General features: G+C 39.4%; 1 protein-coding gene across 1 annotated transcript; it reads right to left on the bottom strand.

The window, feature by feature from the left end:
* Window positions 1–13,819: 13,819 nt before the first annotated feature.
* Window positions 13,820–15,236, bottom strand: LOC111892266 (chaperone protein dnaJ 8, chloroplastic). The gene is made up of 3 exons (XM_023888341.3): window positions 14,741–15,236; window positions 14,556–14,624; window positions 13,820–14,385 (listed from the first exon to the last, which is right to left on the bottom strand). The coding sequence occupies exons 1-3, from the start codon at window positions 14,990–14,992 to the stop codon at window positions 14,197–14,199; spliced, it is 510 nt and encodes a 169-aa protein (XP_023744109.1). The 5' UTR covers window positions 14,993–15,236; the 3' UTR covers window positions 13,820–14,196.
* Window positions 15,237–15,675: the final 439 nt, after the last annotated feature.

Genomic DNA, 15,675 nt, shown 5'->3' with positions numbered 1-15,675 from the left:
GAAGTAACTAATAAGGATCACCCTATAAGTAATTAATTATAGAGTTAGACGCCTAGTAATCATCTCTTCCACTCCAATTCTCGCACGTACAACATAGTAAGATCCTACTTACCGGACAACCCCTACTTTCCCAATTCGAACCCGAGAAATGGTGAATGGTTATGAGAAGAATCAGAAGCGGAATCGGAGGTAGTTAATCCTCCATGCATAGCAAGGGTTTCTGCGAACCGTTTCGACTACATCGAACCTGTGCCCCGTTGGGCAATCGTGATCGAGGGTTGAATGTCGACAGCAATGACAACAACCACCATGTAGAGACCAACGAGGGTGCTATGACCTCAGCCACGGGGGACCGACTGAAAGAGCCCTCCCGGTGAAGACCCGGTGGATCGCGAACATCAAGGATTAAAGCAGGTAGACTACAATCCGAGTTCGGAAACTGCGCGCTACTACGGACCCTACCATCTCATGTACCCGAGACTCAGAATTAGACTACTATTTCCAAGACCAACTCTCTTTTAGGACCTTATCGCCGCTCGTGAAGAGGAAAGAGAATAGCAGGGTGGACACACGACATTCAAAGAGAGGATGATTACAGCCAAGCGTCGATTGGCAAAGCTACAAGATGCATCGACCTTGCCTCAGGCATCTCAAGGGATGGATCGTCGTGAGTAGAGTTCATACCGCTCACAAGACCTGGTAAATTAGGTTCATGAGTATGCGTTAGTGCTACTCTATTATAGGTAAAAGCACGACACTGCAAATGAAGTGGTCATACTAATCGAGAGATCTAGTTGCTATCAAAACTTTTCCATGCACGGATGTGAGGTAAACCTACATCTAGGTCAAAAAATTTCGCTAAAACCATAATTACTAGAGTCATATTAACAAGATAGGCTTAGGATATACCTAACCGACTCGAAGGTCTATTTAGTCTTAATTATATAACTAAGCATACATCAATTAGTCATAATAAGGACCTAGCTTGGATCAAGTATAAGGTTTCACTTGGATACAAAACTTCTAAATACATGAGTTTACCATATAAAGAATCTCGTTATGAATTGTTTTCAGAACACCCTTAACAACCAAATTACGTTACAAATCGATATAAAATAAACTTAGTTAGAAAACTCGCGACGTATAGCCATTCTAAAAACTCATTATTGTCTCACCTTTAAACAATTTGTTGAGAAGTTCCTTCTTCATAGACTTATGGGGTGCGATCGTTCAGGCACTAATGCACCGGGTCCTATCAAAACTCCTCGGCCAAGTGTATTTGGACAAACTTGATCCTAAGATGAGTAAAGCTTAACGCCCATACGAAACCTACTTATACCCACTACCATAAATCCGTCTCAGGAACGTTAGCAGAAACACTAGGAATAGTATAGTAATGTGCAAAAAAATTATATGCGTAAATATAAATCGTAAGGATGCACTTAATATAATCATTTCCACTAACAAAGTCGTTTTTCATCGTGGAACAGAGCTATGTCTTCACCAAGAGGCAACCAACCAACTAGCAAGGCACCAACCCTGCAGATAGACTCTACTACTTTTCAGGCTACAGTCACGGCAGCCGTGACAGCCGTCATGGCACAATTCAATGCTAAAAACGCCAGTAGAAATGGAAGCGATACTGACAATACAGATTGTGGTAACAATCAGGAACACCAACAGGTGTCTGCCAACGAAAATACCTCGGGCCACAAACCTACGAACAAGAAGCGGAAGTTTTGGAACAAAAAGGAGCACAACCAATCTCAAAGATCCACTAAAGGACAACAACCCATGGCCACCCCTACAATTACAACAACATTGACGACACATGCCTCGGCATTAGCCACGGGGTCTGCCACCCAAATGTTGGCCAGACCATATAAGGGATCACTCCCAAGGTGTAACCAATGTGGCTTTCATCACAATGGGGCTTGCTGGGAGATGCAGTGTAAAAACTGCGACAGGAAAGGGCATACCGTCCGTTTCTGTAGGGCCCCGACTCAGTACATCGCTTCAACCCCCAATACCAAGGTAATTCTAGTGTGCTTCCTATGTGGCGAAACAGGCCACTTCAAGAGAAACTGTCCAACTGAGAGGAATGACGGGGGAGCCGGAGGAGTGTGACAAACAAACCAGCAAGGGTAACAGGGAACCATATTAGGAATTTTGTAATGTTTCCAACGACAAAAACGTTTAAGTACCATATGTTTGTAATGAATTTGGTATGTTTGCTAAAATCACAGTCTTTCTAAAAATAGTTAAAATACTCTCTCGTCAAATCAAACCAAAGACATTTATATATGACCTTAGGGTCATTACCTGTTAGATGTGATGACTTTGCACATACATCGGGGTTAATTATAATCAAAATACTAAAGTCTTGAAACAAATAATTCCATCCTAACTCCTATTCCATGTCTAGTAGTAGGAATTAAGTGGGGCCACCCACTCGACGATTTCACCAACCTCAACTTACATACGACGTTCATATACCGCTCGATCGTAGGGAGACGTGTCAGGGATCATGATATCAAGTATCATTACTGGCTATCAAAACACACCCACTACCAGTGCTAGACACTGTGGTATGAATCATCTACAGTAATAATAACATCAAACAAAACGGAACACCCTGAAAAGAAACACAAGATACTCTATCACTCTAGTGAGCTCTTCTTATGAATACAGCTTAAAACATGTTATCTAAAAGGATATTGTTGTCATAATCCAATTTTGATTGATATAGCCCTCATCTTCCCGATTTAACGACTACAAAAGGACCCTTCACCTACCCCCCCCCCCCCCCCCCCCCGAATATCGGAACCTTTGTCTCCCATAAACGCGTCCAGCACGGATCTCCAGGTCATCTCTCGCTGCGAAACTCCAAAACACGCACCGGAGGAGTGTTATGCTTCTGAAAACCTTATCACATGTATTTACAGGAGACCTTCGGGAATATCGCGCATGCAATAGACAAGGTTCAAGCACAGAAGTTTGGGATGGATATAGTTTGTCTACCACCACTACGTGTATACGCGAGGATAATGTATAATTAAGATTCTACGGACATTGGATGTGTGCTTCCGCCCTATTTCCTATTCCATGTCTGGTTGTGGACTTGGGGCAGAGTCACCCATCCAACTGTCTTTCCAATCTTAAGCACATACGACCAATATGCGCAAGTTAAAGATAGATGGACCAGGTACGATTCCTGCTATGAACTTCGGGCCAAGGTTGCCCAGGAGGACGAGTGCATGTCCTACCATCCGAAAAGGCCTAGTCGCGTAAACCAAACCCACATGCTTCCTACCGAGCTACAAGAACTGCCAGGTCAAACCTGTCGAACTACTCAACAATGAAATTGAAGAACCAAGCTTCTCACCCTGGAGAGCTCTGGTCTTATTCTTCAAATAGAAAGACAAATTGCTCGAAGGTCCATCGACCTCAAAGGCCCCGACAATATCTCCAGTAGAAACCTTTACTATCCGCCTCGCATAGACGAATAGGCCGACCAACCGCAAGGAACGAGGTACCCTTCAGGAATTGGACCTGAGATCTGAATATCACCAGTCGCGAGTATTGGAGAAGGATGTCCGAGGACAATCCTCCAAATTCGATGCGGACGCTGCAAGTCCGTAGTGATACCCCTCGGATAGGACCAACCCGCTCGCAGTAATCATGAACTTAATGAATAGGGTACGCCATTCTTACTGGGATCAGTTCGTCATTGTCCTTGAAAATGACTTGCTTTTCTATCCTAGTAGTAAGAAGAAAACCAAAAAGAGCAGCTACAACCAATCGTGGGAACAATTCGATCAGAAAAGCCTTACCTGAAGTTCTTTAGATACGAGTTTTGGAATTGAAGAGTCAAATTCCTAAGACACACTATTATTGATGTGGAAATTCTTGAGGACCCTTTCAATTAATCAAAACCATTGAGAGATTGTCAGCACCAAAGGCGTCGACGGGAAATACACCAAAATTCCGGGTCTCGCTGACCTACCGTCTTAGTTCCTTTGGAACTTCTTGTAAATTACGGAACCCCCTTACGACTTCAACCCTGAAGGGAGCAACCCTTTACTGGGAAGAGAAGCAAGAGGGAGAACCCTTTAGAACTCCAGAATAAGAGACCAAATTTCTCTAGAAGCATCAATTCGGGAAGGCTTAATACGCTTCGGAAAGCGTGGAAAGCTAAAACCCCAGATAATTATGCCTTTCGAGATTCTTGTCAGAATCAGCCCTGTAACTCGCAACTTCAATCTACCCCCGCGAGCTTGGTAAAGCACATTCTACCCGACACGTCTCGAACTTGCAGAAGTATCTATCCGACGAGACTCTTGTAATCCCCTCGACGAGATCGAGTTCCACAAGAGCCTCACCTTCGTGGAAGAACCGTAGTGACCAGGGACCGAGAGGTCAAGCGGACGAAGCAACTCCGCTTCCCATTAGTGAAAGTTCGCTGGAATTCTAACCAAGGACCTGGAGTCACTTGGGAGCGCAAGAATCAGTCGATTAGGAAGTATCCCCACTTCTTGGCTAGATTATTCATGCCTACTCCTTGCCTAAATTCAAATTTCGGGACGAAATTCCCTCTAACGGGGGGATGATGTGACAACCGTCAATTTCCGGTCAATTCAAAGTCAACTAAAGTCAACAAGTCAAACCGTTCGACTCAATTTGCTCGTGGGTACTAGAGTTTACGTTATGTAATTTCTGAACAACTCGCTATTCTAATGAGAGATCACAAATCGAAAAGTACGTACATCTACATCTCCTTAACCTAAAACTGTGGTAAGTGACGAGCCAAACCGAGAAAACAATGTTGCATACTCATCGGGAGTGTGTAAGATCCTTAAACAAGGATTAAAGGGTTTACGGACCTTGCATTGCGAAGCCGGACACTCACATTTGTCACACACGAAACCTTTCTCAATCGTTTTCACTCTATCTCTCTGTATCGAGAATCTCTCCCAAATCTCTCTTTGTATGAGAAATCTTTCTAAGTATGTGAAATCTCTCCCAAATCTCTCTAAGTATGTGAAATCTCTCCCAAATCTCTCTTTGTATGAGAAATCTCTCCAAGTATGTGAAATCTCTCCCAAATCTCTCTAAGTATGTGAAATCTCTCCTAAATCTCTCTTTGTATGATAAATCTCTCCAAGTATGTGAAATCTCTCCCAAATCTCTCCAAGTATGTGAAATCTCTCCCAAATCTCTCTTTGTATGAGAAATCTCTCCAAGAATGTGAAATTTCTCCTAAATCTCTCTTTCTATGAGAAATCTCTCCAAGAATGTGAAATCTCTCCCAAAAGTTCCCGTAACTTTTTGAAGTCATTCGGGTCATTCCGACCCTTAACCGGGTCAAAAACCGCTTAAAACGGAGTAAGAACGGAGAAAAAGGGTTTAAGGACCCGAAACCCCTCTTAAGGACCCGAACCCCTCTTAAGGAGCCGAACCCTCTTAAGGAGCCAAACTTGTCAGAAGCGAACCTCCCTTCGGACCGAAGGTCGCAGACCCGAACCCTCCCTTTCGGGCCCGAACCTCGCACAAGGCCCGAACCCGAGTCTCGGTCCATCTCGCTCTATATTGCCTCTCGGTCTATTTCGCTCCTGCTACTTTTGGACCGAACCTGCTCTTCGCCTCTTGCTGTTTCGCTTCATTTCGCCTCGTGCCTAGCCTCAGGAGGACCGAACCTCCGGCCCAATCCGAGAAGCCTCGCAGGAAGAGCATTTCTTCCCGATTTTCGACTACGATTTCATTTTAGCTTCGTTTTTAATTGTTTTAACGCGGGATCTTCACCCAAAACTTTATTTTAACATATAAGGACCCATAATTATTAATTAATCACGTTTTTAGAGTATAATCCTTATCCAAGAAGAGTGGGTGGGATATTATTGGTGGAGTGTTGACTTTGCTTTTTTCTATGACACAAGCAACCACTCCCATACCCACTCCATGTCACTATTCACCATCAGCTCATACCTAGTCATTTCATGGTACTTTTCCCACCATTTTTCAGCCACACACTTGGTCAAGGGTAAGAAAACCCTCCTCTCTCCTCACACTTCTCTCATTTTCTCATTCTTCCACCAAAGATCAAACATATTTTCTCTCTCTTCCTCTCTTTAGAAATTAGAGATTCAAGGGCTGATCTTAGATTTTTCCTCCACCATTTGGTAAGTATCTTCCTCCTACACTTAGATATTCTACTATCCTTCATCCAAAGGATAGATTGCTTACACAAATATCGTCATATTTGTTGTTAGCTCCTCAAATCTTCAAGCATCTCCCAAGTGTTCTTGAGTTGAACACTTCTTTTCTCCATCATCCATCTACTGAAATCACTCATGGTGTGTTCATACCCCTACATTTTCATGTTTTATTAAGTTTATAGGGGGGGGATACAAGTTAAAACACCAAGAACATAACTAAACGTTTCTAACAGCTTTCATCAGAAAAGTTAGACTCCATTCACGGACTGTTTTGGACAACTTAAACATTTTAGTTTTCAAAACTGTATTAGGTGCAAATAGTTCAAGTTCTTAGATCTAAAATGACAACTTGCACATCTCCATACGATTTTTTTACAATTTATGGTGATTTTTACAAAACTGCCTATCATTTTAAACACCAATCCGGACCAGTCTGTGATTATGGACTTTTTCACCCAAGTTGGAGGTCATTAAAAATCATGATAAAAATTATGAGTAAACTAGAAACATTTTGGGAACTCCCAGAATTTACGGATTTAGTTTTCGACTTCGTATTATTTTTCTATGACTTTTCTAAAACAGCGTAGAAAGGTTAAAAATTAGTTAACAGCTTATAACTTTCATAACACTTTGTATTATGTTGAGCAAAGTGTATAACAATAAGTTCTAAATATTGAATGTGTTTCCTTGTTAGTTTATCATCAGAAACTGAAACTTAGTCACTCATGATAAGATTATTCATTCATTTAGAACACGTATATTAAGCTATAATAAGCATAGTTAATGGATTCATAGCACTAATGCATTTTCATGAAAGAGTTCTTATACATTACAAACGTTTTGGATAAACTATAATAGGTATATTTTATGTATCATTTACTTTTCAAAACTAGTTATCAAAGGTTTTCAGTTTAGTTCACGTAAATCTGTTAATGAATAAATTTGTGAGTCACTCTCTTCGGGTTACTTCCAAAGTAACCAATTCAAAAAGTCCTGTAAATTGTAACCAGAGTCTCTTGTAGGGAGAACATGATAGTTGTGTATAGATCTATATTGGGTTTGACAACCCCACACCTGATCTGCTTGCAACAGCTAGACCGGCAGGTCTGTGGTGACAAGTGTCATTTAACGGCGACGCCTGAAGAACGTCGCCTTACGAGGCTGTCTAAGTCAAGTATGGTTATGATAGCTCACATGTGGTATTAACAAATCATAAGATTTACGGGTTCTAACTTTAAATTAGCGAGTTATGTCGATTTAGCTCACTGAAATTACTTTAAGTATGGAAATATACTTGTACGCCTTCTTATCAAAAAGGGTTTTATGTCGATTTAAAATCACTTTTTATATCAATAATTACAGATATTGCTGTATATTTTCAGTCTTGGTATTTAAGACTATACACCATTTATTATGGGAGTTTTCTCAAATCAGAAAGGGTTTTACGCAAATTTGAAACCACTTTTATATCTTTTAGTATGACAAATATTTGTTCATTTTCGGTCCTGGTATTTAGGACCACATAACTTTTATAAGGAAAATATTGGATTTTTCTTGGTAACATAAATCTCTTTACAAATATCGATTTTCAAACTCTTACTATCAAAAGCTTATGAACTCACCAACCTTTGTGTTGACACTTTTTCAAAACTACTTGTATTCTCAGGAATTCAGTGAAACAGGAAATCAACAGCGTTTTGTGGATGGGACGATAAATCGTCAAACAGTTCATTTTGTCATCATAATGTTATTGATTTGAAATATGTAAACATATACATTGGTGTAACTTTTTCAATTATATTTATGATGGTTGTATTACTTTGATCACTATTATACTCGTTGTTGTGATACTATACATGAAGTCCTCCACCCTCGAACGTTTCCGCCATCCTTGGTTTGGGGGTGTGACACTGTCCATCCACTTAAATAATTCCAAAGCATACTTGTTATTATGAGTACACTGGCCAGACAAGTACTTCTTCCAGACTTTCAGACTCATGTTGAGATTTGGAATTTGGTTGAAGCTTAAGCCACCCTATAAAGCCTAAATGAGAAGAAGCCTTTCACTGTTTCTCAACAAACAGATGATCGTAATTCAATGGGATTCCACACAAACACTTTCGAGTCTCTCTTGACTCCGAAGGAAGAGATCGTTGCCCGAGATCAAACTGTTTTTATGTTGATTTATAATTGACATAAAAAATTCTCAAATATTATTTGTTTTATTTCTTTATCTTTGGCACGCTCTTACATGAAAATCCTTATGATTTTTCAAAAGTCTGGTTGTTAATTATTAATGATTGATTTCTATTCCGAGAACATGTTATTGTTACGAATGTGCAGAACTGAAAAGACAGTATAAAAGGGATAAGATTTCGAAAGAGGCGTGTCATCTTTCCAATTCCCTAACATTACACGTGGTCAATTGTAACGCCGCCTGCCACCTACAACTGTCACGTCTATCAAGGCTACTTTATCAAGATACGCAAACGTCAAGCGTGGTTTTCTCTCTCCTATCATGATGTATAAAAAGGTTTTTTTGACAGTTTTATTTGTCTCATCACAATCAAAGTATTCCAACTCTCCAACGTAATCCTTCTCTACTCTTTGCACTATTCATCATTTTCTCCACCAGTTTCCACGGCTAACTCCTCTGAAACTCCATTTGTTGCTGAACAATCTGCTTCATCGGTGATGCTGAACATCAAACCCAATCAAAAGCTCACTCTGTATCTCAATTCCTCCAAGTACGCATATTCACTCCAACCAATGATCGAGTGCCTTCGTTTCTCACCTTTGGCTAAAGCCCTAACAATGGCTAAGAATGTCTCATTAGTCCATCTATCTAAGGCGTTCTCCACTGCTAGCTACCAACATAATGAGTCTGTGATCACGTTTGAGGTTGATTCACACAAAACAACTATCTCCAATGCCCAATTTAGCAGGATGTTAGGGTTTTCTTCCACAAAGGGTTTAGTCGATCCGGAATCAGTTTCTTTGTCTGTCATTCTAGAGATGTTCTACCAAATGGGTTATTTGGGAACTCTTTCTATCATATCGAAGTTCAAGAAGCCCAACCTTCCGCCTATTTGGAATGGGCTTTTCACTCTTCTATTCAAGAGCTTCTCAGAGCGAGTTATGGGTTTGGATAGTGCGAACAAGCTTTTATGCACTATCATCTACAGATTATACTCTGGGATTAACCTAAATTATGGTTCAATCCTTTGGGCACAGCTAGTTTAGAGAACCCTCTCCAAAACCAGGCACTCAGAGATTTTTTGTGCTCGGTTCTGGTCGGTTATCGTCAAGAGGGCTATTACTCGCCTCAACATTCTGGTGCCAGATAATTTTGTAATGGCTGCAATTCCTATTTTCCATACTTCCTACTTTATCGTGTCCGACCCTACCAAGTTCGATTTTGTTGGATGTCTTCTAGATTCTATGCTCAACTACGTTCCAACTGATAATGCTGTTATCAACGCTTACAGAAAGAAGCCTGCATCAGGTCCTTGTCGTTTGATTGTTGAAATGCAAAAGGCCATGGAAGAAGCCAACAAACCCAAGAAAGGCGGAAAGCAAAAAACGAGGGTTGAACCGTCCGAGCCTGCTTAAAGTCCGAAAAATAAGGTGAAGAAGGTTGCTCGCAAACCATAATCTCCTTCTCCTGTCGCTCAAGAGGATTCGGACTCTCACACAGTTTCGAATATTCGGGAGACTGAACACGTTCGGAAGGAAACTGAAGAAACCGCGGAAAATTCGCAACGAACGGTCTTAGAACCAATGGTCTCAGAGCCTATTTCTACTCTGTCTACTGCGAAGGTAACATCTATGATTCCTAGTTCAGTTCCTTTTTCAGATGAAACATTTCATGTTCCTTCTCTTATTGCTACTTCTACACCCATTACCATAGCTCCCTGTCCAAATGTATCTGTTGGGGTTTTGCAACCACAAATCTTGATTGCTCAAACCACTCCCCTATACACCGAATCCACCTCCACAACCACCACTACTACGAGTTCACCTCAAGTGACTGTCAACATAACTGATATAGGGGAAGGTGTTTTTGGTGTTATCGTTGGTCAGGGTTCTACACGAGTCTTAACCTTAAGGGATGATGATCCAGATATAATTCTTGGCGATGATCGGGATGATTTCAAGATTTCTACTACAACCCATTCACTGTTCATTAGGAGAGTGATGATGATGATGCACCAATGACGAAAGGGCAGTTCAAGGCCCTTAATGAAAAATTGGATACTCTGCTCGAGTCATCCAAATCTTCGTCCAACAGTGAATATTCCTTTGAAACTCACAAAGCGTTAATTGAGAATCTCACCAAGGAGCATGACAAAAGCCTCGATGCTTTTGCAAAAGCTGTTGAACACTCAGAGAAGACAGTTCATGAAATGACCGAAAAAGTCAAAAAACTATTTGCTGATGTTACTCAATTTATGGAGGATTTTTGGAGTTCCTCTGATAAGAACACAACAGCTGTGAATAAGGTGATTACAAGTCTTAGCGCCACTCTTCAAACGAAGAAAGAAGCTTTATCCAAGGTTCGTTCAGAACTCCGAGTGGATAATGCGGAGAGGAGCGCTTCCATCGTGTCAAAGATTGAGAAGCTACAGGCAGATCTTGCTACCGAGAATAAGATCATGGATAAACTCGCTATGAAGACTGAAAAGGCGAAGGTTCTTTCAGTACAACTTGTAAATGCCAACCAACAACTTGATGTTTTAAAGTCTGAAAAGGTTGTTCTCAAAAGTTGTGTCGCAGATGTCAACCTTTTGTTGCAAAATCTCATAGAGACTCATGACTCGTTGCTCACAGTCTCGGTTTTCCAACATCTGGGTGACAAATTCAAACCAGTATTCTCCTTGCTTAATCATATCGAGGGTGTTTCGGAATCTGGTACTCTTTCGAAACAAGGGGGAGAAACTAAGAAGCCATTCGATGAAGAACCCAAAAATACAGTTGGTGATTCTGGTGAGTACGGACACAAACCACAACTGAAACCAAAAGATCAGAAAGGTAATGAAGCTTCTGGATCTAAAGGAAAAAGGAAAATTGGTTGATGACGATGATGAGGAAGAATAAGACTTATCAGAAGAGGCAAAGCTCAAAAGAAGGAAATGTGACAAAGTGCTTGATGAAGCTCAGCATGTTGCAAAAGAAGCCGAAGAAGCTAAAAAGGAGGCTCATGAAGCACATGTCACACTTAAAACTCAGAAGGCCCAATTCCCTCCTTGGTCCATGAAGCGGATTCTAAATGAGGCAATTGACAATCCGAATGTTTACTGATTGGAGCTGGTTATCTCTTTTGACTTGGATAACACTTCAGAATCTTAGCTTGATTTTCCGATCACTCCGAATGCATTCTTGTTTCGTTGTTTTGAAAAGATAGAGAAAGCTCCTGATTCGGATAACGATGTCAATCACTTGTTTTTCTCCTTTTATCTCAAACACGGAAAGCCCCAATATCAGACATGGAGCTCGAAAAAGATTTTCGCTGTGAAAGTTTTTGGACCAGTTGAAACAAATAACTTTATCAATGTTCGATTCAAAGCTGTTCAAGGAGCTGGCAGTTCAGTCTTTGAATTCTCTCTCGCTGACCTGTCGTGCCTTAATCTATAAGATTGGATTTCTTTGTTCAATCTTTTTATCAAAAGATGAACAAAAGTTTGAACCAATAGTGGCACATTTGAAAAGGATGTTAGTCTTTTACATTCAAGAAGTTGGAAAATGGATGTGGAGATTGCTACAGTACTACGAAAGAAACCCTCTGTTCAACCAAAAGAAGCTCCGAATGATATTTGCAAGATGAAACTGGGAAAAATCCGAGGATAACTAGAGCGTGGCGTTTCAACTATGAGAAGGCGAGAAAGTTTAGAGGTGCTTGTTCTTCTTATCAGACAAACATCTTTTCTTTACATCTTGTCTGAACTACATATTGGGAATAACTGAATAATGCAAAACGAATGATGCTGCGGCTAAAAAGTGCTTTGAAGATATGATCAAATGGTATATCATGGTTCGTAACACTTTGCATGGATTAAAGTCGAAGCTGTTCAAAGTCCAGAAACGTTAGCCACATTGAAGAATCTACCTTCCTTAATTGACACAAAGGGGGAGATTGTTGGGGTATTTAATGTATTGTGTCAATATTGTTTTGTACTAGAATAGTCCATAATGTAATGGGTTGGGCCTGTCCACCCGATTATTAATGTCTTTAGGGTTAGACTATTTATAATGCATGCATGCAATGTTTTTAGGTTGATCAATTGTATTACCCTACATCGCCTTTATAGAGAAGTTCACATAAAACTCTTCTAAAGCTTTGATAATATAATCATTCGGGACTTTTGATCAATTGTTCTTGTTTTGATTCACTTTTCTGTTAAAGGATCTATCGATCTTAAGTTCATTGTTTCAACATGTTGGTCATTTTGTTATAATATTCAGAGGCCATCGTATCTCCTTTCTTAGTTGTAGAAAGTTGGGCGTGTATTTGAATGGAGTTGCCACAACGTTGGGCTGAAAACATTGTGTGGAGGGGCTTCTAGAGTTCGTTGGATGTATTTGAACATCTTGTGATCTGAGCAAGCATTTCTTTTGTCATGGAGGACAGAAGAGCATCGATAATCGCTTGATCTTAACCCATGCAACTTATTGGGGGTTGTCAATTTGATTGGCGTATGCACTCGTTCCTGAGGTTATTTTGGCAGTGGGTTTTTGTATGGTACCATCAAGATACCCAAACAATTGAACACCTCGCAATATGGGAACAACTTGGGCTTTCCATAGGAAAAAATTGGTTCGAGTGAGTTTGTATGAGATGGTTGTGGTCATCTTGGAGGAGTTTATTGAAAACATGGTGATGGCGAATCTATAGAGAAGATCAGAAGGCCGAAAGATGGTGAGAAATTTTACAAGCCCTAGAAAAGCTCTGATACCAAGTTGAAGAAGTAATTTTAGGGCTATGTTTAGGATCTTGTATTTATCTCTAACTTATCTCTAAATGTGTGACATGCTATATATATATATATATATATATATATATATATATATATATATATATATATATATATATATATATATATATATATATATATATATATATATATATATATATATATATATATATATATAGCATGTCACAAAGTTAGAGATAAATACAAGATCCTAAACATAGGATCTTATAGTTACAGCAATACATTTGAATAATTTTATCTCTAACTTATCCAAATTAGACTACATTCCCTGGTTGTGTCTAATAGTGGATCTTGAATAATCCTATCACTAACTTATGAGTTTACACTACATTACATTTGAATAATCTTATCTCTAACTTCATCCGTTTACACTACATTCCCTGGTTGTGTCTAATAGTTTGTTAACCTATGTCCACAAGGTCTTTGGCGTCGGCTTATCATATACATAATACCAGTTAAACTTTATAAAAACTATTCGACCTATCCACTTTAATCGATCTTTAAATCATTTGTCTCTTGCCCGTTGACATCACTGAATGTAAATGATTGTGGCGTGTATTAAAAAACCCAAACAAAAACAGATGAACCACACACACAAAAAGATGAAGATCATAGTTCAAGAATTTTTTTATGGGAAGTGATTCCTACACAACGATTTTTTTCTATACACAACAAATTATGTTTTATAGAGTTGTACAATACAACACTTTAATGCATAACTTGTTATGTATGGAAAAAAATTGTTGTGTACGAATACGCTTTCTTTTTTTATTCCTGAACAGTAATTACAGACGATTAATCATAAAATTAGACTCATCACTTATGTACAAGAGAGATGAACATTAATACAGTCATCTCTACAGACTACTCTTTATATACAGATTACAGATTACAGACCCAGACACTTAAATTAACACTATTCATCTTAAAAGGTGCATTCCTTTGCTGATTCATCTTAGAAACTAGAAATCCATAGATCTTCAATTCCTTCAAATGTATGGATTAATGTGTGAAGAATAATCTCGAATTCCAGCACCTTCCCAACCCATCCACTCTTCCCACATATCCCACTCAGGATCCTCCATTCCTCTCATCGGTTCATCGATCCCTGCATCCGACGATCCATAATACTCCATTTCTGCTACACTTGTTTCATCTCTCAAATTACTCATCACCATCTGCAAATCATCGCCCAAACATAAGTTAGATTTTTTAAACAATCGGTTACTTTATCGATTTTGAGATGGAATTGGTCATTCTGTAATCGATTCGATCTATAGATGCAATAGATTCTTCGATGTGATAAAAAGTAAGGGATCGGGTTTCAAAATAGAGTGAGAGTGCGTACATCGTAAGCTTCGTTGATTTGGTGAAACTGGACTCCGCAATTGCTTCCTCTGCACACATCTGGATGATACTGAAATTTGATCGAAAGGGGAAAAATGTGATTAATCGAACAAAACAGATATAAACAACGAGAAGATCGATTTTTTGATAATCAGATGTTCATAGATTCACCGGAGAAAGTATTACCTTCAAAGCTAGCTGTCTAAAAGCCTTTTTGACCTCAGATTCAGAAGCTCCAGGACGAATACTCAAAGTTTTATACGGATCGGAAGTTAAAGGACTCGTCGAAACACATCTAACCCTAAACCTCTGATCAGCGCCACCACTTCCTCTCGCCGCCTTCTTCTTGTTCGAATTTTTCAGTTTCCCCCACGATGACGACGATGAAGAGGTCGATGATGAAACACAGCCATGGATCATTCCAGCAGTACACGCCATGAAATTTTTTCTTTTTCTTAACAACAAATTAAAACTTTTCGATGACAGATATCAAATTCAGCTTCTACAGATTGATTTATATGATGAAATTGTGGATTATAAACGACTCAAACAGCGTTCAAAGAGGAAGAAAATATTTGATTTGAATATTAATAAACGATTCCGTTTGCAAGAGTTAAACACAACGAAATGGACTAAACAATCTGATCCTTTGGGTGAAAGAAAAGGTCAATAACGGAGAAGAAATGGCGTCCTTTAGATTCGATATATAGGCCAAGATAGAGAGAAGGAAGTGTGTGTTTCGGTGTTGTGTGTGAGAGAGAAAATGAGAGATGGCAGGTCCTTATCCGTTGTCCTCAACTGTGATGACGTGTCTTTAAGCGAATTGTGGTTTACATTATCCGTCCTAGTCAGATTACGACTTCCAATAATGGAATCTTTTTATTATTTACCATTTCAGTCCCTTTACTTTAATTACTTTCAAAATCAGCCAAGATTTATACATCCTCGTACATTGCTCCTACCTACTTCCGTTCATCGATTGATCCTAACTACTTCCATTTTTTTAAAAAAAAAATTAGTACTGTATTATGTGATTTTATTACACATATTATAGAATTAAAATATCCAATTTATGTAGGGGACTTTATTGATATTCCAAGACTTGGATATTAACACCTATT

The sequence above is a fragment of the Lactuca sativa genome, chromosome 4 (assembly GCF_002870075.4).
Source record: "Lactuca sativa cultivar Salinas chromosome 4, Lsat_Salinas_v11, whole genome shotgun sequence".
NCBI classification, from domain to species: Eukaryota; Viridiplantae; Streptophyta; class Magnoliopsida; order Asterales; family Asteraceae; genus Lactuca; species Lactuca sativa.
Note: the sequence above shows the minus strand (reverse complement) of the source record. Positions and strands in the feature narration are given on the sequence as shown.